The 27,590-nt window shown below is 40.5% G+C and overlaps 2 protein-coding genes across 3 annotated transcripts in view; one reads left to right on the forward strand and one right to left on the reverse strand.

Annotated features, from left to right (window-relative positions):
* Nucleotides 1-9,304, forward strand: part of LMBR1 (limb development membrane protein 1) — a 151,240-nt gene extending 141,936 nt beyond the window's left edge. The window contains exon 17 of the mRNA XM_074946277.1: nt 1,055-9,304. Coding sequence (XP_074802378.1) covers nt 1,055-1,140 — 86 coding nt within the window. The 3' untranslated portion in view covers nt 1,141-9,304. The remainder of the gene's footprint in view (nt 1-1,054) is intronic.
* The window catches only part of RNF32 (ring finger protein 32), a 58,983-nt gene continuing 40,376 nt past the window's right edge, over nt 8,984-27,590 (reverse strand). For both annotated transcript variants that reach the window (XM_074946279.1, XM_074946278.1), the window contains exons 8-9: nt 12,399-12,566; nt 8,984-11,936 (exon numbers count right to left, since the gene is read on the reverse strand). In XM_074946279.1, coding sequence (XP_074802380.1) covers nt 11,667-11,936; nt 12,399-12,566 — 438 coding nt within the window. In that variant the 3' untranslated portion in view covers nt 8,984-11,666. The remainder of the gene's footprint in view (nt 11,937-12,398; nt 12,567-27,590) is intronic.

Genomic DNA, 27,590 nt, shown 5'->3' on the forward strand with positions numbered 1-27,590 from the left:
CAGCTCCCTGGCAGAATTTCCTATCTAGGTTGTACTGAGCCTGCTCACCTGAACTGAGCACGCTCAGTAGGTGTTGGTGCCAGCTGCTGTTTTTGCCATTACACCGGGCAGTGCGGGGCAGCTGCTGCTCTGGCTGGTGCCATGGAGCAGGCAGCCACAGAGTTCTCTCCTCTCCTGCTGGTACCCCCAAAATTAAAGCTGCTTCTCAGCTCCCGAGTCCCAGCCCCCTTTGCTCTTGCAGAGACATCCGGTAAGAGCCACCTTGGTGGGGAGACCTGGCTCCGTGGCTGGCAGATCCCTCCGGGAACAGGAACTGCAGGGGAGCCCTCCCAGCACACAACCCCAGCTACCCCCGTGCCGGCTCCCTGAGCTACCCCCTGCTGGCGTACAGCCCCTAGCTACCCCCCTCCCTGCATCCTGAGCTATGTCCTGCCTGCGCTCTGAGCTACCCCCTCCCTGCACCCACAGCCATGCCCTGCCAACACACAGCCTCTAGCTACCCCCTCCCTGCACTCTGAGCTACGCCCTGCCAACACACAGTCCCTAGCTACTGAGCTGCTCCTTCCTGCCCACAGCTGATAACTGCCTCCTCCCTGCATCCTGAGCTACCCCCTTCCTGCGCCCTAAAATGTTTTCAAACTTTTTGAGCTAAGCCCCCCACCTTTGAGTTATAATTTTTGGTTGCATCGGCCCCCTCCCCAACCCAGACAGGCGAGTAGCCTGCTGAGTTGAGTCAGGGGCTGGAGATGGCACTCCCTCCCTGGATTGCTGGCCCCTGTATCCCCTGAAAAAGAAGTCACACTATGCCTATGTGCAAGGCCCCTGCCCCGACCTGCCCTCCTCCTTCCCAATAGACCCTGGAGTTTTTAGAGCATGTCGAGAGGGGCCTCAGAGAAAAAGGTTGATTTTGGCCTTAAGCAAATATGGAAAATAAATCCAAACACAATTTGGTTTGAATACAATGTGCTTTTAGCAGTTTTCCATTGTAAATATCTATATATGTGAAAAGCAGAAAATTGCGTTTTACCTTATGTGTAATACCTTACCTATGCAGGTTTAGATAGACTTCATCTGTCGAACAATGCAAGAGACTCTGAGACAACAAAACCTTCTGCAAATGGGCATCAGAAAACACTGTGAGAAGCAATCATCTTCAATCAATAGAGCCGAAAACTTCAACCTCATGACATTCCTGTCATCTTCATCAAAATATCTTTGTATTAATTTCACTTGTTAATTTTGGGTCCAATCTTCTCTCACGTTTCACACTGTGTATTTCTGAGAAACCAAGCTACTTCAGATTCTACCATTTCTGATTTGATTTTGTATGCTCCCCATCAGTTTATGCAGGAGGTGCCCTGAAGACTGGAAGCCGAGAAAAATAACTAATTCCTCTTTGGACAGAGCCTCATGTTTCTAGATATGATGCCCTACTACCATGTTAACTGTACAATACCTCCTCTGTGATATAAATATAATGCTGGTGAACAACTCTGAGACTTGGAAATAAAGGGTACATTTGAAGCCCAATATAACTCTAATTAGGAATGTTTAGGTGTCTTTAACAGCAAGACACACTTCTTTTCTACTAAGAATTCATTAAAAAATTGAAGTAATTTGGAGAGATCACTGTTACTTTAATACAGGATTCACTAGGCTGTATGTAATGTTTGGCATCATGAAGCACTCTTACAGACCCAGCATTGTAGGCTTTTTATTCTTAGTTTTAAATGACAGAAGGTAATTTTCTTCAGTGGTAATCGTAAGGTGTCTTATCAAGTCTAATGAACACAAGATAAATTCTAACATACTTTTCCGTTAAATCTGAGCCCAGTATGCTTTGTAGAAAGCTCTGCTGGCCTCTTATTGTTATAATTCTTACAGTACTATAACTTACAGTAAGTGTTATGCCATCGAGGTCAGTCGCCCTTCAAAATATACGCACATAAACTTCTGTTAACTCTGTGTGTGTGCACACGCACGTATCAACACAAGTAGCATAGACTTTGTCTAGTTATCTGCAGTTGCACACAGTTTCCTTAAAGGTTTTCTGAGTTAAGTCCTGGTGATAATAGTGCAGTATATTGTAGCTCAGTCGTGCAAGCCACTCTCTTTCACTAATCTCTGTTTTTCACTAACTGCTTCAGTTTCTCTCATATATGTGTACACACACACACACACAGAGGAATGTTTATAGCTCGGTGCAAGCCATTATTTTTCACTAATCTCTTCAAGTCTTTAGTTTCTCTTATATACCATATAGTACTATCTCTGTATATGTAGTACTATATAGTGTGTGGTATACTATCTATGTTGAATACTAAGCTTACGGAAATGATGCAGTCAGTTGTGTCAGCAAAACCTACAGTTCAGTCTTTCTTGTGAGTATGACGCTTTCTGCAATGTAACATGATTTAGCTGCTCTGAGCCCTTAGACCCAGAATGGCACTGATGAGGAGAAATTCGGTATTTTCTTTAGCATTGCTATAGAATCAGAAGTCCTACAAGTAGTATGTGACAATCACAGGTCACTATTAAAATATTTATACTTTTGCCTGTTGTCCAACACTGCTGCACTAACACTTGACTTGAAAAGAGGAAGTATAAAGACTCTAAGGAGGACCATTGCATGTATATGTGTGTTCTGTAGACAGATCAGGCAAGGTTACTAAAACTTTTTTTGGTAAGTTTAATGTTTCTTCTTTCATATTTATGTAAAACTGAAATATGTCCACTTGAGGTCTGAGCCCTTCCACTCAATCAAACCATGAGAATGGGCTTATATCCAGTAAGATTCTGAAACAAGTTAGTCTCTTCTGATGTCAAGTATCTCTTATCTGTTCTCTTCCTGAGTAATGTCTGAGTTCTGGACCTACGCTTAATGAAATATGAATGAGATGGGAGCTTAGTGGAGTGCTTCACAAGCAAACCCCAAGCAACAGCCACAAAAATAATGGTTTCCTGAAGTGGCCTTTTCTGAATGGAAATTGGGCATAATATGAATACTGTTGCAATAATTTCTGAGCTATATCTACTGTTTATTAAGTTTATTAATAAGCTATATCTACTGCTTATTAGGTTTGGGTATGTTGTACCATTTTTGAGAGAGTAAAATTGCTAGTTTTCATTGAGACTTACAAGCATCTTTTTCTGTTGCTTACATTTATTGTTGAGTTTTTGGACAGCAGAAATTATTTTTCTCTCCATTGAGGCAAAGTTCCAACCAAGAACAGATAACTACACCTAAATTACTTTTAAAAAAATGGATTCACGTTATAAACATTACAAGATTTATTAGTAAAAGCATTGACTCCTTGTATCCGTTGAGAGTGTATGGGCTTATGCATTAGAAGTGTAAAGAATGATAATATAAATTATCAACTTTTTATCTTTGGAAATGATAATATGACTATAATTGTACCATATCCCCACTGGGAGTGTGGTAAATTGTGACATATGATAGGGTTAGTTAATTTTATAAAACATATTCCAGCTTTCTGTAACACTGACTTTAAGGTAGTTGCCTCAGTAAGATTTTTTTTGATCAGATCCCCAGATGAAATTGTCTGCATAAAGATCAAAAAGCAAAAATTTCTGCTCAAGCTCTGGATGCTTTCTGCCTTAATTTTGATCTTCATCCTTCTCTCAGTATTGAGTCCACAGCAGAAACGGACTGTTTTTTTGTTTTTTGTTTTGTTTTTTTTTTTGAGGGCATGTGTGTTCTGTCAATAATCCAAGGAAATTAAGAAAAAGTCAAATAATTCACCATGCTTATATATGATTCCCCAAAATGGATTGTATTTGGCTAGTGAGTTGTGTGGAGGCAAGCTCCAGTAGATAGGTTCACAAATAGTAAGAATACAAGTTATAGTATGTAGGCAGAAAAAGAAGAAAGACTTGCAGTGTTTTCCCCCTTGTCTTAGTATTTCTTTTCCTTCCAAAACAAACACTGCAGCATACTGATTGCACTCCGTCTAGTGGGTTGTGCTTTGAATCTTAGAGTCACAGATATGTATTGGTTAAAAAGCGTACTTAAATAAAGACACTATATATTGGAAGGAAGGCAAAAGTTTAGGTTCAGTGTGGTTCTTACAGTGGATTAATCTTCAGAGAAAGTCCAACCTTTCTGTAGCTGCTGACAGTGTTTTAACGTCTACTTTTTGTATTGTGACACTGTCTACATTAAAAGTCCTGAAACTGACATTCTGTATGCGAAACTTTTTACAGATACAGTGCTACTTTCAAATGTAAATATAACACATTGGTCGTATAGTCACAGAAGGGTAAATTCATTTACACAGAAGCAATGGAGAAGTCATTAATGGATATTGACAGTGCACTTCCAATGTTTTGTCTCATGTAGTCAGGTGGTCTGTACCTCCTTCAGGTGTATACAGCAGATCTTGGTGACGTCAACATCTGCCTCATTTTTTATGAGGCTAAAGCACAGAGATGCTCCTGTCTCAAGATAAACAAGATACATTTTTGGTCTTATTTGTGGTATGTGAATTAAGTGTCTTAAGTTAGCCACCTCTTGGCTTTCTCCTGTGTTGGTAGCACAATATTCAATGCATAGTGGCAGAACTGTTGTAATATGGTGGGATTTTTAAGTGTAAGCACATCTTCCGTATTTACCTTTTTAAGGTGAAAATTAAATCGGTATGATGTTACTTTAGAAGTAACGATTTTTGGATTCATAGGAAACTTTGTTTACAGATTGTAACGGTGTTTACTGTTGGCCCTGCTTCTCCGATATCTTTGACACAGTTGACTGGTCTGGTGTCCTAGAAATTAAAGAATTTAACAAGAAATTATTTTGTGTTTTGGTTCAGAAGTACCATGTTAAAGCTTCACCAGTATCACCAACCACTGGAGCTGTGGGAGTATTAATCCTCCATGCTCCCGAGCCTCTTGTAATCAGGTACAGTGTAGCGTGCCTCCGGTGTGCGCAGTGCTGTGCAAGCCAGGGAAGAGGTGGTCCCTGCCCTGAAGAGTCTGCTGTCTAAATTAGACACGGGTAAGGCAGTCCTTATTTACTGAATCTACATCACGGTACACATGAGAAATGGATAGAAGGTAAAGTTTTCAAGATGAATTTTTATATCAAATATGTGATTGTCTGGATGAGTCTCTGCCAGGGTTCACATACGTTAGGTTGATGTCTTCGACAGTATTGTGGGGGACCTAGAGTAAACCATTTAGTCATAAAATATAACCCTAGCCCTTCCTGTTCCCAAAGAAACATAAGGATTTAAGGTCACTTGCTCTCAATCTGTACTATTTTTCCTTGAATTTCATAAGTATAACATGATACCCTTTAGCCCAAATTGTCAAGAGTTTTGCAGAAAGCAATGCATGTATCTGTTCTAGGCAATTCAGTCTTGCTTCTATTGTGTTCTAAATAGCCCAAAGAGTATCACTGAATCTTTTCTTGTATCTTACACATGCTCAGATGAAACTAGAGCATGCGGTTTTTAAAACATACAGTGGTATAACTCATATCAGGTGATTTTACATGCATAATTAGGACAATACAGTTAATTAAAAAAAAAGAAATATACTTCATCTTGTTCAGAAAAACAAATTAGATACTTTTAACACTGGGATCCCTGGCATTTTCAAATGTCAAAATAAGGTCTTTTAGTCATTGATAATGTTCTGAGGGATATTCTTGTCAAAAAAGCCAGCATTTACAGATACTAAAATAAATGTGGCATTAGCCTTAGAGTAGCATATAAATCAGACTACCTCTGGTATCAAATAAGTGTGCAAATGTACTGATTAAATGTGCCACTGGCAGAAAAGTGCTTTTTTAAAGGAGCTGATGTTCTCTTGTAGATGAATATTAACTGAGTTATTTCAAGCTCTGCTTTGAGTGCATCACAGTCAGCAAGGATGCACAGAGGAAAGAGCTGACATCCACGGTGTTCTGATGCTGGCTCCATAGCCCTGGAATACATTGGCTTGCAGCAAATTATGAGAAACCCTCACCACATCCGGCCCCCCCGCCTCCTCCCCACATTTTTTGTTTTTAAACAAATCTCTAACTCCAGCATATAGGAAGTTGCGGAACTCCCTTTTTGTCATAGTCTGGTTTGTCCTTCTCCCCTGCCACACAACTCCAGACTTTGACTGAGGCTGGGACCCTGCAGTTACTAAAGGATATCTAGAGGTTTTGAACTGTGCTCTACGTGGAGCTGGTTTGTCCTATGGTGCTCGCTAGTCAGCATTTTCCTCCGGGATGTCGTATGATTATGAATGGGAGGGATGTGGTCTGTGTAGTAGTAAACAAGAGGGCACGTTGTCCATGAGACAAACTCTTACATGTTCCACATTAGGATTAAAATTTTGAGGACCCTGGTATACTTGTAGGATAGAGTATCCTGTGGGGAGGTGGACTGGTACTGAGCCTGACCTTCAGGACACCAAGTTACAAAATAGTTGTAAACACTTTTACAGGGTTTTGGTACCTTCTGCATTACCAGTGATGACAATGTGAATGGTCTTTTTTCCTCTAACTGGTTGACCTCTAAAAACGGAGTTTTCATGTAACAGAAGCCCACGTTTCCATTAGGTACATGGAACTTATGAATCAGATGATGCTTTCTTCTGGATTGGGCCCTGCGTTCTTAAAACTTAACATTTTGACTCCCTTTTCCTTTTCATGTACTTCAGTAGGTACTATCATTCAGTGGCTTCAAACTGTCATCAATATGTACTTCAAACATAAGATTTTCACCTTTGCCTGGATAGACAAGATGGGAAATAAGAGAACGAGTTAATCTAAATAGAACTCGAATGTCTGATGTATAATGGTACTAATTAGCCCCCCCCAAACTGCAAGTCCTGGGCACGTGCAGAATTTTCCCCCCACACAAGGCCCCATTGGCCTGAGTGGAGCTGCTTCTCCAAATATAGAGTCAAACTACACCTATGCTAATTAGCAGGAAGTCTAAACGTGAAATCCATTGTTTTCTAGAATACTTTCCTATTCCACTAACTTAAGACTCTCTTACTGTACTTTCTTCCACAGATAAGTTTTCAGCTTTTATTTTTGATTAAATAGTGTCAACAAGTTGCCCTTAACTTATAATGTACAGATGTTTAAGTTAAATAGAATTGCAGAAAATGCTACAAAATAACCATCTACTTATGGTTGCAAGGCATTTTACAGGAGAACAGTAGCTTTGGTTTCAATTACAAGTAATCTATGAAGTGTAAGCATAGCTGCAAGTTTTAGTAGCAAAGTTGTTTTTTAATTAAAAATAGGAAAGGTGAAATAGGATCTTAAATTCTGTACAACCGTTGCTTGCCTAATTTATTGTTCATTCATGGACTTTTCCTAATAGCCACTTTATTAGCCACTTTTATTAATAATTCAGATTTATATTTGTTAGCTTTAAATTTGAAACCAAAAATATCTTTGTTTCAACTACACTACAGGTTGATTCCAGTTGGGCAAAATGGCTGAAGAGTAATAAAAGAGAAATCCTTTAACAAATGTAAATAGAAGTAAATGCTGATGATCTCAGCCCAACATACTTGGATGAGAGCTATCTAAAAGTTGTATCTGATCAAAATTAAAACTTTGTTATGAAACCCCAATTTTTGAAAACTGTTCAGATGTCTACAGAGAAGTTTGTAAAATCTGGGGGTATCTATATCAAATGTTTTTAAATAATACATAATTATGCTGTCTTTCTAGATATTTGTACTAGTCATTTCAACATGCTGCTCTTCTATTTATTCCATTAAATATAATTTGTACACAAAGTAACTTTTTAAAGGTCATTATAAGGTTTCCTTCATGATCAGGACTTTAGCCTGCCTACCCCATTCACTCATCACTTCCATTTGCTTCAAGGAATGAAAGCTCAGGACATCAGCTTTGATTTTATTTAATGCCTGTCTGCTCCCCCAGTAGTCCCATATAAGGTTTCTTAGTACAAGTATTTATACTCTGGAAATACCAGTACTGTCTGGTCATTCAGTTGTCACCACAGAATTCCATTAAAATAAAGACTGGTCACTTAATATGCCCCCTTTTTTATGAATATGCCTCACCTCACTGGAGATAAAAAATGAATCTGTTGGTACATCAATATATAGCAGCTCTTTACAGTTGTGATTACCAAGCCAAACATACTATCGCACCAAGAAATGAAGGGTTTTATTCTGTACTTTGTGTTGTGTTTCCTTAATTGCTCATTAGGAGCCAAAAAGTGAGTGATGCTGCGTGTGTGTAGTTTGGCCTTTGTCTATATTGGAGAAAATGTAGAAAACATGCCAACTAACACATTTCAGACAGCATGATGTTAAAGATGATGACCTTGCTTTTAGTGTGGATAAGATGGCCATGCTAAAAAGCTTATGGGCAAAATTCTGTTTAACATCCTGCTAACTGAAACATGTTTTCTAACACTAATGCCTTTTCCCAGTTCAGAAAAGCTACACAAAATCTTCTGGTTTCAAGTACAATGAAAAAGTTGTGAACAAAAAATTCAACCATTGCCCAGTTTTTAAAGGTAACCTTAAAATATTTTGTCTTATCTGGTTTCAATTGGTATAGAAATTTAGAAAATGAAGATATGTTAGGATTGTGGATTTAAAATTGTAGCCTGTGACCAATACAGCAATACACATACACAAACTAAAAATACAGAGTATTTAGGTTCCTCTATCTATATGCAAGAATGATTTCCTGACTCAGGCAAAACACCCATTGAACTCAATGGGCTTGTATATGCTAAGCTTTTTTAAAAAAGCAAAATCCCAGGGGTTGCACTGCCATGGGTGGGAGTACACCCAAGGCTCAGACTGCCACCAGCGTTCTTATAACTTTGTCTAGGCATGCTTTGAGGAGGGTTAGATGACATAAAAATACCACCTTTTCTGCCTTAGACCATACATATGCACTAATGGTGGTGCAACGGCAGATCAAAAAAAGTCTAATACAGGTTCAGCTAATTAGTGGGCATTTTTCCTCATGCAGGTTCAGGCTCTTTCATTCCAATCTTAACAGTGTAGGTCTGTCTTTGCAGAAATTTATGCATTCTTAACTTTTAAGCATATGTGCAGTCCTGTTGAGTTCAGTGGAACTACTCACATGCTGAAGTTAGGCAAGTGCTTAATTCTTTGCGGTATCAAGGCCTTAGTTAACTAAAAACTTTTGTATGTGGGCATTCTCATATCTTGGAAGCAAAATATGTCTGAAAAATGTTTTTAGCACTAAAGTAACTGTTACCAATCTGTTGCAGATGCATCTTCCCCACCAAATCCTTGAGGTTAATTTTAGTTAGGTCATCAGAAAATGTGTACTTTATAAAATTTTCAGTTGTGGTTACCTTGCAGTGTTACAAAACTATATGAAAACAACTGCCTTTTTAGATGGTTTGAATGTCACAGTACAATAGTGAAAAGGAGTAGATTTAGTATCTTTTCCCTTTATTTGAAATGTCACAATTTGTGTGTTTTTAGTAATATTTTTATTAAACTCTGTTTTCAATGAAGTCAAACTGTGATTTACAATGTGCTTTTTTTGGTCAACATTTGTATTAAAAATAAACAATGGACTTTTGAGTCTTTGTAAGATGTTTCTCCATTGTCTGTGCATGCCTTACAATTTACTCCTCTGTAATATATTGTGACAGACCCAGACCAGTGGGGTACAGGAGTTTGGTAGAAGGCAAATATACTGGCCACTGGATGAACAGTTTCTGTTCCCTGAGTGACCAGAGCAGGGGCTGCACTAGAGCAATCAGGAACCTGCTAGAACCAGTTAAGACAGGCAAGCTAATTAAGACACCCAGAGCCAATTAAGAACATACTAGAATCAGTTATGGCAGGCAGACTAATCAGGACACCTGGTTTTAAAAGGACCTCCCATCAGTTAGCGGAGTGGGGGGGGCATGCAAGGAGCAGGGAGTGAGAAGGCGTGCTGCTGGAGGACTGAGGAGTACAAGCATGATCAGGCTTCAGGAGGAAGATACTGCGGTGAGGATAAAGAAGGTGTTGGGAGGAGGCCCTGGGGAAGTAGCCCAGAGAGTTGTAGCTGTCACACAGCTGATACAGGAGACATAGACAGCTGCTATCCACAGGGCTCTGGGCTGGAACCCGGAGTAGAGGGCGGGCCCGGGTTTACCCCCATTCCCCCAATTCCTGATTGGACACAGGAGGAGTTGACCTGGTCTGTGACAACACCAGAAGGGAATGTCTAATTTGGACAGGGATCTGGCCTGTCCCCGACACACTAGGTGGGACAGCAGAGACTGTGGAGATTGTTCTCCATTTCCTCCATGCTGGCCAGTGTTGAGGTTAGCTGAGTGAACGGCAGATTTGAGCCTCTAGCAGAAATGGCCAAAATGAGGGCTGCCGTGAACCTCTGAGGTGAGCAAAATCTGCCAAAAAGTGCAGGACCCACCAAAGCCGAGGAGGAACTTTGTCACAATATGCATTCCACCTCACTGTGGAGGGTGGCTTAATGTGTGTAAAAAGCTTGAGAGCCTCTAACACAAGCCATTTGTTCAAGTTCGGAGTATCATAGGGGGGTAGCAGAGATCCCGATAGGTTCAGTAGGCGTTAACACCCTTTGGACCAAAACATGGAGCAGAAATAAAGCAAAAGACAAACATGTAGCAAAACCATCAAAAAGCAAACCCGTACCTTTTACATGCCTGTATCCTAATTTTAGTTTTCAGTTAATGGAAAAATACACAGGCTATCAATAGTACTTTTCGGTAATCTTTGACACAGAACCATTCTAATTTAAATATGGGCAGTCCGCAAGCATTTTCAGCATTGTGAGTCATATAGTTTCCTAAAGCATCTGAAACATTTTAACAAAAGTTTAGCTTTCAGGCTCTCCTGGGTGCATGACATTGATCAAGGGATTTTAGGCCTTAACTCAAAGTTCAAGGGTAACAGTCCACAACTGAAAGGTTTTAAATGCATTTTGGTCTCTTCTAACCTGGACGATATTACTTGGTCCCACTGTCATGACAAGTTCCTGAACCAATTTGTTCCTTTATGGGGACCACTCAGCCACATTTGCAGTAGGGCTATTTTGCAGTACTTCCCATTTGCCTATAGTTGACCTTGTAATGTGGTTTCCAGCCATTAAAGGAGAGGAGCCAGCCCAGCTGCATTCAGCTACTAAAAGGAGCTGAAGAAGTAATGCATCTCCTTCCACACTCATCGGTGGTATTTCCAACTGCCTGGGCGCTGCTATCAAGGGAATCTGTCTTTTCCTGTTGTTCAACATGAGTAACTCCTGTGGGGAGTACGTAGATGGAATCCACTGAATGAAGAAAGGAGTCAAAGGGAGGAGTTCTCAAGGAAAGGGAAAAGAAAAAGGGATCCTGGGATGTGCAGGAGATGGAGAGGGTAGTGTGCCTCTGAGAGGGAGGAGGTTAAAGAAAGGAGAAGACCAGGAAGGGAAAACAGAACATAAGGGAAACCAAAGGGAGTAGAAGACAGGTAAGACTGTGGAGAGCAAGGAAAAGCAACAAGTCAGAGAAATGATAGCACAATGCCCATTTAACTTTTATTTCTATTAGTGAGCATCAGCATCCATAGAGAAGTGTTTTTTCTCACACTGGATCTGACAAGGATCTAATCTCCTGTGAGGCTATCTATCATTAAACCGATTAAAAATTCTGTTATGCAGCTCATTCTGGACTGTTTACATGTTTATAACAACATTCAAGAATTTTCTTTTGATAACAAGAGCGACATAAGGGACAAACAAGTTTTTCTCCCAAGGAAAACTCTTCAAATGCTTGAAGACAAGTCTGATGAAACATATGTGAACAAGAGAGCAGAACAGTCTGGCGCGAATACCGATTATTGCTGTTCTCAGAGAAGACACTTGGAGGATGAGTGATATGACACAGTGGCATAATGCAAATAGGGCAGTCAAATATCTCTTGCCGAAATGCCTGAGGGGAAAATAAGAAAATATATTAGTTATTGTAGACTGATAACTAAACATTGGAAGACATGCATAGCAGCAATACCCTATACAACAAGAAGGTTCAAAGTGCATTTTGTAACAATTGGTGGTATATTCTACAATATTTAATCTATTGAAACCTGTTCTGTATCTCTTCACATCAGGATAATTCTGAAATATCTTTAATATTACTTCCCTTCTTATCGAACACAGGAGGAATTATTTGTAATCATAAACCAAACAATAGTTATTGTAGCAAAATGTTTAACTTCAAGGTACTGTACTGTTTAAAAAAAAGTTTGCAGATATTGTTTTAGCGTGTGGATTGACAAATGATACCAGGGAATTTTTTGGATGGAGGATATGCTGGAAAAAACTTTCCTGCTTTGACACTGACTATAGTTGCAAAATGAATTGAGATCATCATCCAATTGGCTCCGAAACCAACCTGCATCTGTATTTTCTCCCATTCAGTTTCGCTTATTAACGGGGCAAATTTTTCCTCCAACAGTTGAAGCACATTTCGACTTGCAGCTATAGAAGAATCAATTTCAGAAAAAAACTCATCTATGTTTGTGTCATAAGAACTCAATAACCGATTGCTGATCTCCTGAAACTAAAGAACAAGGGGAAAAAATAGCCTCCAGTTAGAATATTAACAGCTACCAGCACAGATTTTCAAAATTATTATCATAAATTGCTAAAAAATCACGGAAACACATTCTTGAGAACTTTTAAAATAAACTTTATTTATCAAAATAATACTTTATCCTTGGCCAAACAGTGCATGCTACTACTCTGTCCAAACATCATGCACTGTTACTTAATATGTACAAAGTACAAACATCTGCCTTTTTTGTATTAACTGTCCAAAGGTCTCTGCTTTATACTCTTAAAGGCTTTAACTCATACATGAAGACAAGGTTAGTTTGAAAGTACAGATCTTAGCCAGCAAGAACACATTTAATATTTCTTCATTTTAAAAGTTGATCATCTTTTTTAAAAAGTGCATGTACTATGTTTTGTTAACACTATTAAAGGCATCTAACCAAAGTATGCACATCAAACAGTAGTGCTAAATTATTTTTAGTGCATAATGCTACCCCCGACAGAAGAAGTAATGAACTGAAGTATAACCAGCTCTCACTCCATCTTAACCCAGCAGACTCGGACCTCCGTCTCAAATAAAATCCCAGATAGTCTAAATTTCCTCTCATCTACTATAATCCACACGGTACCTGAAAGCTCAGTACAGAACAACACTCATCTTAGAAGTACCACACGGCCTGCGTCCTTCGAGATTCTTATTTCTATAGTGATTCTTGAGGATTTGAGAAACATTCCATGGACAGGGATGGGTTGTGGGCCAATGCCCCTGGACTCTGTTTCTCTCTCAGGAGAAGAAAATGGGGATTATTCAGTGCATGTGTTCTTTTGTTTGAAGTCCACAATCACAGGAGTCAATTCACTTACAGAGTGACTCAAGATCACCAGCATGGAAGTTTTTCCATGTCAAAAGGGCTTGCATATGAAGTTTTCTGCATCTGTGTTTGACAGTGAGAATACTGTCAACATGTTTGTTTGTTTTTTCTTTTCTCCTCAGCCGGATTCCGTGCCAGACCCCCATGCATGCAGGAAACTTTTTTCTTCTTTTGTCTCATTGCTTGGGTACCCTATGCCTGGGGAACAGGTACTTCCGTGCAAATACTGACTTGAAACTGGATTGCATTCATAAGATAGGATGTAAGTATTAGATCTTCAATGTCAGATTTTGAAAGGGGTCTAAGGGAGTTAGGCACCCAGCTCCCACTGAATGACTTGTTATAAAATCCCAATTTTAGCTAACATTTCAAGACATGATTTTTAAACTTTGACTGTCATTGGTGTACTTCAGAATTAGTGGCAGACATAGCCTCCATGTCAATTAGATTTCCAAAATTAGTTACCCAGGTGTGTAGATGTTAGTCAGCTTTATAATGAAACTCTTAACTATGATCTCTCCATAATCTATTGTTTCTAGCTAAAGTCAATGCTTTGAAACAAAGAAAAACTTTAGAGCCATCCAGAAAAGGAAAATGATGGGATGCTTTATAAGAGCAGGGATAGGTAAATTTCTGTCTTGTGCAGAAGTCTGATTTGATTATATTTTTTAGTTTGTCCTTTTAAGCAAGAAAAGTGGAAACCTGTTAATTCACACTGACTGGGAGACCCACTATGGCCGACTGCATTTTGCACTATAGCAAAAAACAAGGGTGATACAACCATTAAATGTGTTTCTGTCCATTTAATTTGTCAATTGCAGTTTAGGTTTAATGATATGAGAACACGAGTATATGAAAGAATGCATAAATTTTTAAATTGTACTATGAGGCCCCTTTACAGCATCTCCTTGTAAAACTTTCTGAGAGGTGAGCGGGGGTGTTAAGAGAGAGTGTGTGTGCGTGTGTGTGTGTGAGAGAGAGTGAGTGTCTAGCACAGTGCATATTAGTGAAGCTATTCCTGTACTTCCATGGTGTCCTTTCATTAAGAAAAGATCTTTCAAATTCCATCACATGCAAATATGTGCATTGACCTTAAACATATATTTTTTTTAAATCCAAACCCTTCTCCCCTTCAGTATTTGCATTTTACATGATTTCCGTATATTTCTAAATGACAAAATTGAGACTCTCTTTTGGATGAGATGCACAATATGTATTGGACTAATGAGATTTTATTTTAATCCGGTTATTAGTCATATACTGCCTTGAGTGTTTTAGTGAGCTAAGTCTCTGAAATTACATGTATTGTAAAAAGTTATTGGAGTCTTAATTTGCTTTATCTGAATTACTGTCAAAGACTAAGTTTTAGAATTTAATTAACTTGTTCCATATTTGATATAAAGCCTACTTCTGCTCCAAGTGAAGTCAATGTTAAAGCTCACTGACTTCAGTGGCAGCAGGAGTAGGCCCTTACCCAGCATGATTCATTGGTCTCTGTTCAGAAAGAAATCAAGCCAGGATTGATTCTTTGGGAAAATTTTTCTACAGTACACTGGAAGAACTATGCTGTACAGCTTGCATTATGCCTGGCTGTACCCTGGCTTTCAATGAATATCAAACTAGCACATACCTTAGAAAATTATTTCCATGAGAAACCTATAGTGGCCATCAGAAATGAGCATAAATTAGAGCAGCCATGAGGCTGCTTCAGCTTTTGCTGGTGGTCAGGCAGGGCCCAGAATACCAGAATATGGTGAGTACATAAATAGTTTAAAGAAGTGAGACCCAGTAGGTGGCCTGTGCGCCAAATGTGGCCCACCAAGGCTTCCTGTGTGTCCCGCCAGCTCACCTTAAAAAATGTTTATAATTAAGTTCACGAACAGTGATGCACTACCTATCATTTGCCTATGATTTAGTAAATAACTTACTGGCAGTGCTTAATTTGTAATGAAAGAGGTGTGGGGGCAACCCCGGCACAAATTAAGCATTGACAGGGAGGCTGGAGAGCGGCGGCTGCTGGCCAGGCGCCCAGCCCTGAAGGCAGTGCTGTCAGCAGCAGCAGGGCAGAAGTAAGGGTGACGTGGTATGGTACTGCCACCTTTACTTCTATGCTGCTGCTGCTGGCAGCGGCACTGTCTTCAGAGCTGGGTGGCTGGAGAGCAGCAGCTGCTGGCCAGGAGCGCAGAGAAGCCAGGGATATGAATTTCCAAGGCTAAAGGTGCTGGGGTTAAGCCCCAGCACAAATTAAGCACTGCTTACTGGATCTGAAGTTCTCGCAATCACATCGGCTGCAGCTGAGCTTGGACGGTGCCCATTTTTTTCATTCGTGATGGAAATGGAGCCAAAAATGCATGCAAATGGGAGTAAATGTCACCAAGTCAACAGCGAGAGCCGAGCTTTTAACCCATCCTGGACAGCAGATTTTCTTTTTATTATGCCACCTCATTTAAACACAAACCTTTTGTGTTTACCGTGCCACACTACTGTATCCCTCTGTAAGGCTGTCAACATAAAGCACCACTTTGAATCAAGGCACAGTGTCAAGGTTCCTTCCCCACTCTGAACTCTAGAGTACAGATGTGGGGACCTGCATGAAAACCCCCCTAAGCTTATTTTTACCAGCTTAGGTTAAAACTTCCCCAAGGTACAAACTATTTTACCTTTTGTCCCTGGACTTTATTGCTGCCACCACCAAGCATCTAACAAAATATAACCGGGAAAGAGCCCACTTGGAAACGTCTTTCCCTCAAAATCCCCCCAAGCCCTACACCCCCTTTCCTGGGGAAGGCTTGATAAAAATCCTCACCAATTTGCATAGGTGAACACAAACCAAAACCCTTGGATCTTAAGAACAAGGAAAAAACAATCAGGTTCTTAAAAGAAGAATTTTAATTAAAGAAAAAGTAAAAGAATCACCTCTGTAAAATCAGGATGGTAAATACCTTACAGGGTAATCAGATTCAAAACATAGAGAATCCCTCTAGGCAAAACCCTCTAAGTTACAAAAAGACACAAAAACAGGAATATACATTCCATTCAGCACAACTTATTTTATCAGCCATTTAAACAAAACAGAATCTAACGCATATCTAACTAGATTGCTTATTAACCCTTTAAAGGAGTTCTGACCTGCATTCCTGCTCTGGTCCCGGCAAAAGACAACACAGCCAGAGAGAACCCTTTGTTTCCCCCCCCACTCCAGCTTTGAAAGTATCTTGTCTCCTCACTGGTCATTTTGGTCAGGTGCCAGCGAGGTTGTCTTAGCCTCTTAACCCTTTACAGGTGAGAGGAGATTTCCTCTGGCCAGGAGGGATTTAAAGGTGTTTACCCTTCCCTTTATATTTATGACACACAGTAAATTTAATTCAGCCTATCTTCCTGGCAGTGTTGCAAGATGTGACAAAATTGAAAATCTGAAGTCTTTGTATCACACTTCAAATGTCATTCTCACAACATCAGCGACTGTACAGGAAAAAGAAACAGCTACTTCTCTTTGGATAATGTTGGTACTAACTAAAAAGAAAAAGCCTTCCCTGCATGCTGAACTTGTGAAGGAGTGCACGATGGAAATGCTGGAGGAGCTTTTTGCTGGAGATAAAAATAAAGATGACATTTTGAAATGTGTGAAGCAAGTTCCACTGTCTGATTCCACGGCAGTGAGAAGACTGGAGGTAAATTTATGAGGACTGTTTGTTACCACTGCTTTCCAATTTAAAAAACACCAAATACATCTCTCTTGCAGTGGACAAATCAAGCAATTTAAGTGACACTGCCCAGTTATCACTGTTTGTTAGATTTTATGAAAGTGAAATTTTCAAGGAAGAATTTTTGTGCTTAATACCATTGGAAAGCTACACCACAGGAGAGATCATTTTTGAAAAGAGAACCATTTTTTGAAAAAAATGGTTTAAATCTGTAGAAAGTAAACTTGCTTGTTACAGACAGAGATCCCTCCATGACAGGGAAAGAGAAAGGCTTTGCTTCACATTTGGCAGTGATACACTTCACTGCATCATTCACAAGATTGTCCTGTGTGGTAAGTTGTCTGGGGACTTGAAAAAAAACCAACGGGTACTGTGATGAGATTAGTGAACTACACATGCTCAACTTCTAGTTTGCAACATCGTCTTTTTAAAGCTCTTTTACAAGACATTTCAGCCGAACACAGTGACCAGCTGCAGCACGATGACATTCGCTGGTTAAGTCGGGGGCACGTGTTAGAGAAGTTTTGTGCGCTTCAAAAAGAAATAACAGACTTTCTTTCAAACTACAAGACCAACAAGGCTTGCGAGTTCCTGTAATTTATGAATAATGTCCCCTGTATGTCAGAGGTAGCTTTCCTGTGCAATATTACTAGTCACTTGAATTTCCTCAACTTGCAGCTCCAAGGCCATTCAAGCAGCGTTGGGAATCTGTTTGAAAAAGTGTGTCCCTTTCAGAGGAATTTTTAAATCTTTGAGACAGACTTAACAGGAAAGATGTTGCATTGACTCACATTGCATGTTGTTGCGATAGCTGAAACTTCACTGAATGCGATTCAATAATTTCTAAAAAATCTGATCCAAAATTTTAAAATGCAATTTGAGAATTTTAAAATTCCAAAGGATTTGTTTTTATTTGTTTGTGATCCATTTGTTGCCTCTGCCAATGGATCTTGCCCTTCTGAAGCAAAGAATATTCTTGATTCAATTGATGAAGGTGCCTTTCAATTAGAAATTGTAAGGCTCTAAAGCTCAGACGTCTTGAAGGCAAAATTCAGAGAAGTGGAACTTCGTGATTTTTGGACTAAATATGCTGACCAGTTTCAGAACAGCCAGAATCAAGCCATCTATCTTTTAACGATGTTCAGATCAACGTACGTCTGTGAATGTGGGTTTTCTACCATGAACATTACAAAAAACCAACACTGTAATCGTCTGACATATGAGCATCTTCCCCCATGCATGTGACTTGCCCTGACCTCTTACAAACCACTCTTCACAGAGCTTGCCAGAGATCATTGATGTCACCTCTCCCATTCGAGATTACCACAAACTCAGGTAATAATGTTGAGTCATAAACTTCGTTAAAAGATAGAAACACTAATACTTATGTTGTAATCGAGGCTTTATTTATTGGCAGCTGAATTTTTTTTTTGTCCACCTTCTGCACAAATGACCCACCTCTTGTTATAAAATTCTCAAATCGGCCCACAGGTAGATCTAATTGAGTATCACCGGTTTAAAGCCACCTTTGTTTCATCCTCTGTTTCTGTGATGAGCACATGAGCAAAGTGACACAGAATCTGGCACCTTATAGCGTATATCCTCAGTGTCGGTTTCTACTCCTTGTATCTTTCCTTAGGCAACACTATGAAAGGCATGCTGTTGCTGGGGAAGAGCAGACAGTAAAGAGAGCACACATTGCTGCTGTGAGCTAGAGGCAGGGGAATGAGCCAGCTTCTTCCAAAAATCCCAGCAGGTTGCTGCTCAGTGGGTAAAAAGTTTTTTCCATATAACCCATGTAACTCTTGAAATGAGAAGCTGTACATGAGCTTGTCTGACAATGGCTGTGCTGTTTGTTCCTCTTTCCCTCTGTTAGACTCAGCTGTAAGAGGTCTACCATTTGCTCCTCAAAATCACACTTGTGTTCTCCCTGCCCTACTCAGCCAAAGGATGTTGGGTCCTCGCATCAGGCTTCCCTGAGCCAAAGCCATACAAGAATCAGAGGAGACATTTTTTTTGCTTATGACTGATCCAGCAAGTTCCCCTGCATGGATGCCACCTGCTTTGAGGTTTCCAATTGATTTTCTGCAGAATGACCCCAGCCCAAGCCATCACTCAGGAAGTGGAATCAGGGACTGGAAGACAGAAATGTAGCTAACTCTTAAAAATGGGGGTTTATGCTAAAAGGCCTGTAAATATTTAAAGTCTATATAGGAAGGGATAAGCACCCTTTATAGAATATGGAATTGGTAGTGTTAATTTACTAGGCATTATGTTCACCATTACTGATGCTAAATCCTGATCTGTGTCAATGCACAAGTTATTACATCATTTTATTTTTCAAAAATTTGAAACTGATTAATAGGTAAAAGTGCGACTCAGCCTATTGGCTCCTCAGTACACCAAAACAGCTTATGTCTGAAAGTATCTTTGAGTAATTAATCTGTATCTTTTTGTGATTTCATTATAGGGTCATTAGGGAAATATTTCAGCTTGAATGGTGTGACAAATTAGGAGTTATAACTACTTTATATCAATATGCAAAGTGACATCAATCATTTGCAATGAAATGATGCAAACAAAAGCACCTTAGTGAACTCTGTACAGAGAAGCCTTCTTAAGTGATCCATCTTAATGTCAGCAAATTGTTTACTAATGTGTTGACCTATGGCAACCCTCAAAAGTAAAATGAAAAGGCTAAAGTTTACAGCATATCAATGAATCAGTTGATAAGCTTTTACTGGTTTAATATCCTCCTAGTCTTGCTGCTTGGAGCCACTTCAAGTTAGCAACAGAATGTTTGCTATCACCATGTGATAAAGGAAGTCAAACGACTAAACAAACTCCAGGACCATTATACTGTTTGGTGAGATTTAAATTAAAATTGTTGGGAGAAATCATGGGGGGGGGAGGAAACTAAAGTCAACTGAACAGATTTACAAATGACTTACCTAGCTTCCCAAACAATAGTCAAGACTTTTACTTAAACTGGAGACAATGCAATGCATTTGAAAAGATTTAATTGCAGCAGTAAAAGATCATACCTCAATTAAATGACTTATGCAAGCAGACTTTATAGATAAGGATCAAAGAAATTCACTACCGAACACACGGCATTCTAGGCAACACTTTGTTTTCTGTACCCACTGATGCTAAAAAGTTGCATAGCTTGGTTTCAGTGACCTTTCATATTCCCTTTGATCTAAATTAGTAAGAACTTTAATGGATCAGTATAATAAGGGCTACTGTATCACCATCAGACAAATAAAATACACTCTTCTTAACAATAATATTTCAGGCCTACATTCTAATTCTATGGCAATTGTTTAAGACGGCAAAACTAGATATTTGACTTTTGTGGGCTTACCAAAGGAAGTAGGTCTATATTTTAAAAAATCTACTTGCTAACCCCCAATCTCTTAACTGTACCACTGTTCTGTTAGCAGCTGGGGAGTGACATTTTAAGAGCATGACACAAGTTTATGAGAGGAGAAATGCATCTTAGAAAAGCTTTTTTCCATCTGGAAATGGATTGCTGTATATGAAAAATTACCCAAGTGTTTTATTAACAAACGGACACTAAACAAAGGTATGGAAAGCTAAAAGTGGAGAAAGCCAGTTCTCATTTGAAAGCCACAGAGAAAAGAACTAAGAAAAATGAGTGTGTATCCCTTGATTGTGATTTATATTCTCTAAACACATTCAAACCTGGGCAATCCAAATCAGTATGTGTTATCCGTGTGTGTCTGAACAGAAAGAAGAGTTGCCACCATACTGTTCAGTGCAAGTTCACAAAGTGCCATGTATTGAGAATCATTGCCTAAAACTGAACTAGCCTTGAAAATATTTGTAACTGAAGCTGCCATTTTTGAATCTTTGAACAGCATCATGCTGCTAAACAGCAACAGTGGAATTAGCAGTATAAAGCCCCAGTGTCCAAGTATTACACATATTCCATTTTGCTTTTTTAAAGGGGGGTTGAAATTAAAAAAAGGTTGGATTTAAACAATTTTGTTTAAATATTAATCAGTGTTATGACACACATGCTTCTTGAGATTGCTACTGCCCTTGTTTCCAGTCATAATTCTGATGCCTTCCTTATTGTGTCAAGTTTCGTTAAGTGGCATTTAAAATCAAAAAGGTGATTCCAAATCACCAGCAAGAACTGACTCAAAAACCAAAGCAGGGAAGAGAGAAGAAGCCAAAGAGGTGCAGCAGGTTGCCTTTTGTAGTGGCAGGTACAGATAGTATGATGATGATTATACTTGCATCTGGTGTGTTGATTTGTATATTGGGGAGTGCATAGGAATTGCCATACTGGATCAGACCCAAAGTCCATCTAGTTCAGTATCCAGCCTCTGACAGTAGCCAGTATTGGATGCTTCAGAGGAAGGTGTAAGAACACTGCAATAGGCAGATGTGGAAAAAGCTGCCTTCTCCCCTGCCCCTTCCCCCACATTAGGGCTCATCCTAGTCTCTAATAATTGGTGTAAGACTCAAAGCTTGAGGTTAGTATTCCTTCCAAAATGTTTATTAATAATGACTGTGGATGTTCTTGGTTTCCTTATGAAGTGTCCAATACTCTTGAATCCCTATACTCTTGGCCTCGACCATAGGTGACAGTACAAATTTCTTATGGAAAAATCAATCTGCAAAGAGTTAAACCTCTTAGCAGACATGTGAGATAGCATATTTAAAACTGTTCAGGACCCTGGGACTTAGCTTCCAAAACTGTGGCGTTTTGGGGATCAGGACTGTGGGACACTTATTAGTAAGAAGACAAGTTAATATTATGGGGTATAACAGTTAATCCTCAAAAACACTCATTCTGGAAAAATCTATCCAGGTATTTACATGGCTCCCCCTTACCTAGTATCTGAAGAGGATAGTCTCCAGCTACCAAACCTTCCATTTCTCCCCAAACTAAATTTAAATGAGACCTTAAGGTCTCTTTAAAAAATAAAGCTAGTTCTCTTTAGTTCCATCCTGCAGGTTTTGTAACCATTACAAAGGCCTGCAGTAAACATTAAATTGTCAGATTTTTAAGGCTGGGAAGTATTTTTGTTGCAGTAGGGCCCAAAGGCTCCAACCATGACTGATGCTCCATTATGCTAAAGGCTGTACAAAACGCACAGGAAGATGTAGTCCCTGCCCCAAAGAGCTTACATACTAATGAGATGCAACAAGTAAGTATAACAAACTGTATTAGGGCAGAGAAGACAGAGCAACAGTAAAACCTGGACTGCACACATAGTTTTACCCATTTAGCTAAAGGTGTGGGTTTTTAAATCAGTTTAGTTAAACTGGTACAACAGTGTGTGGATGATCTTATGTTGGTTTAAACCGGACATCGATTTAGTTTGCACCAGATATGAGTGTCTACACAGGGGTTTGAAACAGTTTAACTACATTGGTTTATGTGTGTAGTTAAGCTGCTGGGGGAGGGGGCATAAGGCAGGTTGAGGTCCTTGTTACTCAGAAGTTTTTGGCAGCTTATAGGGGATTGTGGCTTCATGGGAGGTGGGTTTGGGGGTTGTCGGGGAGGTGTCAGGTGGGTATTTGTCACTGACTAATCTGGAAAGTTGGGCTGAGCTGCCTGTCACTTGCAACAAGGGAAGAGAGAAAACTGTGAAGGGCTGAAAGTGGAAACTCCCCAGGCTCTTTTTAGCTGGCTACTTCCAATGAGCCAGATTCACTCCAGTGCCTAGCTCCCAAGACAGAGGTTAATTGCCCTATAGAGTATCTGGAGTTCTTAGAGATGTGTCCCCCTACAGGAGCTCCTCTTGAGGTGCACATGCACCCCACGTTACTTCAATCAGAGATTTTTGGCAGCAGCGTTCACTCAGTCTGCACATGTACCTATCCTTATGCTCTGTACTGAGGGTATATAGATTGCAATGGATAAACTGTCCTTAATTAACTTCTTTACCACGAATTCCCACAGAGACAACACTCCAAAGCAGGGGGCAAGGAGGGTGGGTAGTGGAGCACCCATAGGAACACACATCTTGAAAACTCCAGTTACTGTACAGGATAAGTAACCTCTCTTTCTTCAAGTGGTGTCCCTATGGGTGCTTCACTGGAGTTGACTTCCTAGCGGTGCCTTCTGAAGGAGTTGGGAGCTTTGCAACTCGATCTAGAACTGTTTGCAGAACCAAAGACAGCATCTGCCTGAGAATTGTTAACTAGGGCATAGTATCTGGAGAAAGTGTAGACTGAAGCCCATGTAGCATCTCTGCCTATTTCCACTACAGGGATATCTTTTAGCAGAGCAATGGATGTGGACTGAGACCTAATCGAATGGGCTATGATTAGGGTGACCATCTGTCCCGTTTTTAAAGGGACAGTCCCTTTTTTGGACTTTTTTCTTATATAGGCACTTATTACCTCCCATTTAGAATGTCTCTGGGTTACACTGATGTTCCTTTAGCTCTGTCTGCAAGAGATACAAATAGAAGCTTAGAAGGATCTGGTCTGTACAAATAGCATGCCCGTGCCCTCCTAACATCTAAGGTATGGAAGGCAGCATCTTCCCTCATCCGATGGGGTTTAGGATGAAATATAGGGAAATGAATATTTTGATTTATATGAAAGTCTGAACTGACTTTAGGTAAGGATGCAGATGTAGTCAGAGGCACAACTTATCTTTGAAGAAAACAGTGTATGGGGGTGGGGAGGTCAGCCATCAGAGCTCTTAGCTCACCAAGTCTTTGAGCAGAAGTAATGGATGTTAAAAAAAGGCAGTTTGCATGGAAAGGTGTAAATGTGTACAGGTAGTCACTGGTTCAAAGGGAGGTTTCATTAAAGAATTGAGACCTAGGTTCAAGTGGTCTTTCTGACCTGCGGAAAAAGGTTTGATAACCCTTTGATAAATCTAGAAGTTGCAGGGTGAGCAAATGCCAAGAAACCTTCCACAGCTGAGCTAGCTGCCCAATCAACTTTAATGCAGCTCAATGAAAGACCTCCTTCAAGGTGAAAAGGTATTCTAAAACTTTAGAAATGGAAGAATCGGCAGGACATAAGTGTCAGGGAGTACAGCTGTGCTCAAATATTTTCTATTTCTGATGGTAAGTTTTTCTGTGGACTCCATTCTACTGTTAAGCAGGACATCCTGAATCTCCATCCAGCTACAAGGCTTTGAGTCATAAAGTTTTGAGGTTGGGGTTAAGAACACTCCTAAAGTCCTGCGAGAGAACGTTCAGGGGAGGGGTCAATGGTAGGCTTGATGACCGGCCGAGAAGAAAGCTGGAAAATGTAAGGGAATCGGCTAATTTGGTACTATCAAGATGACCGTGGCTCGGTCTTGTTTGACTTTTGTTCAGGACCATGAGGATTGGCGGCACTGGAAGAAAGGCATATAGAAGGTTCTTTGACCATGAGAGGATAAAGGCATCTCACAAGGAATGATGGCCCAGACCTCCCCTTGAGCAGAAGTTCACACAGCTCCAGCTAACAGTGGTGGCGAAGAGATCTATTGCTGGAAATCCTCAGGAGAGTAATCTGTCTGAGTGTGGATTTGTTGACTTCTCACTTGCACTTGAGTGAAATGTCTGGGGAGGACATTGGCTATGGTGTTTTGAAAGCCAGGCAGACAGACTGCTGAGAGAAGGATGTGGCAAGCTATGCACCAATTCCACATCATCATGGCATCTGAACAGAGGGAGGAAAATCTTGCCCCCCGCCCCCCCGACCACAACAATCTATTTATATAGTACATCCTGGCCCTGTTGTCTATCATTATGTGAATGGATTGACCTTCTATCATGGGAAAGAAGTGCTGGCAGGCATACCTTATGGTCCTGAATTCTGGGATACTGACATGAAGGGTGCACTGTGGGCAGTGCACCCACCCTGTGCAGTATCCTGTAGGTGAGCTCCCCATCCAAGGATAGCTGCATCAGAAACTACTGTAAAGGTGGGAGAGGGTTGGTTGAAAGGAACCCCTGAACGCACCTTGTCCACATTCTTCCACCAGTCAAGGGAGACTAATATGCGACAAGGGACAGAGAGCAACTTGTTCAGACTGTTCCTGTCAGGAGTACAGACTCACCTGACCCAAGTTTGGAAGGAGTGCAGGTGCAAACGGGCATGTAAGATGATGAAGGTTCAACGCTGTCATACGTCCAAGAAGTTGGAGGCAGGATCTCATTGTGACCTGAAGACTTAGTTGAAATTGTGCAGTTAGTTCTGTCAAGTTGTGTCCCTGGGTAGATAGACTCTGTATGTTGTAGCATTGAGAATGGCTCCTATGAACTCTATCCGCTGCACAGGTAGGAGGAAGGCCGTTGTGATGTTGAATTGAAGACCGAGCCTTGAGAACAGAGATGACCTTGTTTACTGAAGTTTGAACCGCAGTGTAACAAGGCTCCTTTAAGAGCCAATTGTCAAGATATGGAAAAATGTTTACTTTCTATTGACGAAGCTGCATAGCAACGACTGCCATAGCTTTCAAGAACACTTTGAGGTGGTAATATTGATGGTAGTCCTGGCCCACTAGAAAGTGTACAAACTTCTTGTGAGAAGAGTGTATCATAACATGAAGGTATGCATCCTGAAGGTTGAGGGTTATGAAATAGTCCCCCAGATCAAGGGATGGGATGATAACTGCAAATGTCATCATCTCGAACTTCTGAATCTTGATGAAGGTATTCAGCATCCTGAGATCTAAAATCTGTCTTCACCCGCCCTTCTTTTTGGGAATGAGAAAATATTTGGATTAAAATCCTCTTCCCTTGTACAGTGGGAACTTGTTCAATGGCTTCTAAGCAGAGAAGAGACAAAATCTCCTATCTCACGAGAGACTTATGAGATTGGTGCCTGAAAAGGATAGAGAAGGGAAATGTGAGGGGGGGCATAGAGTGCAAGTGGATGGAATAGCCTGATGTTATAACTTCCAATACCCATCTGTTGGTAAATCTGCTCCCATGAATTGTGGAAATCGGAGAGCCAGTCTGCAAATAATGAGAGAATAAGCTAAGCAGAATAGTGCAATATCAGATCAGAATCATGAGAGTGTTCCAAGGCATCCAAAGGAGCTCTTCACAGATGATTCCTGCTGTGTCAATGGGGTTGTAATGGTGAATGCTTTCCCTTTGTGTAGTCTGGGTCTCTTCTTAGGTGGCTTAGGTCCTATGTGGTAGGTGGAAAACGGGGGTGGATAGAACCTCTGAGTTGTTTGAGACCTACTGAAACTATTTGTTTGCAGGAGTATATATACCCAGCAAGAAAAGGGTAATTCTAGAATCTTTCAAGGAAGAGGAGGTTACTTACCTTGTACAGTAACTGGAGTTCAAGAGTTTCAAGATACGTGTGCACCTGTGCACTCTTGACTAAAGACTTTTGTCAGCAGCATCTGCAGATCCGTGCCTGGGCCCTAGATACCTTTACGCTCCAGTACCAAGGTATATAGAAAGGAGGTGGACCTGCTGCCAACAATGGAAGTCCAGTGAAAGACTTTGAGGCAGAGGGGAAGGAGGGCGATCCTTGTGAGAAGGGTCTCAGAAGACAGAGGAGGGGACTGAACTGGATGGAGTAGGCTGTAGAAATCACCTCTAGGATCCATCTGTCTGAGGTGATGAGCTCCCAGAAAGGTAGAAAATGGGAGAGTGATCCCCATAAAGGTGGAGGGGGAACAGATGTAGTGTAGAAGCTGGAGCAGAAGACAGTTTGTGACCCTCAACAAGTGGGTCAAAATATTTGTTTTGATGATGTCACTGACTGGGAGATTGCTATATAAGATGGCCCTTTCTTAGCAAACCTGGGCTTCTTCCTGGAGAGTTCAGCCACTCTCATGGGCTGGCAGCAGACTTTGTGAGATCATAGAGCTGTCTGTGATCTACTATATTTTCTCCTTGTTGCAGCTGTATAAATGTCCAGAAATCATAGTGTTGCCCAGGAGTATTTAAATGAATGAAAGGACCATCCATGGTATCACTAAACAACCTGGGCCTCTTGAAGGGAAGGTACTCAAAAGTATTTTGTACCTCCAGGGGGAGGCTAGAGGACTGCAGCCAAGAAGCTCAGTGCATGACTGCTGCAATAGCCATGCAATATGCAGCTGTATCGATGGCATCTAATGAGGCATGAAGAGATGTCTTGGCAATTATCTGGCCTTCTGTTATGAGGGCTTGAAATCATTCCCTCTGGTCCCGAGGCAGGTGTTCAATAAAAGATGAAAACTGAACAGTTGGTAAAATCATATTTTGCCATCAGGGCTTGATAACTGACTATTCTGAACTTCAAAGAAGCTGACAAGTAGCTCTTGCAGTCTAGCAGATCCAGTCATTTTAACTCATTGTCAGATGGCACTGAGCAGGACTTATGTTGCTTGTTCTGTTAGTTAACAGCCTTGATAACCAGGGAGTTGGGTATAAGGTGGGAGGAAAAATATACTCTGAGTCTCTGGGTGGAATGTAGTATTTTTTGTCAGCCCATTTATGTATAGGTGGTATTGTA

This window comes from Natator depressus, chromosome 2, assembly GCF_965152275.1.
Source record: "Natator depressus isolate rNatDep1 chromosome 2, rNatDep2.hap1, whole genome shotgun sequence".
NCBI classification, from domain to species: domain Eukaryota; kingdom Metazoa; phylum Chordata; order Testudines; family Cheloniidae; genus Natator; species Natator depressus.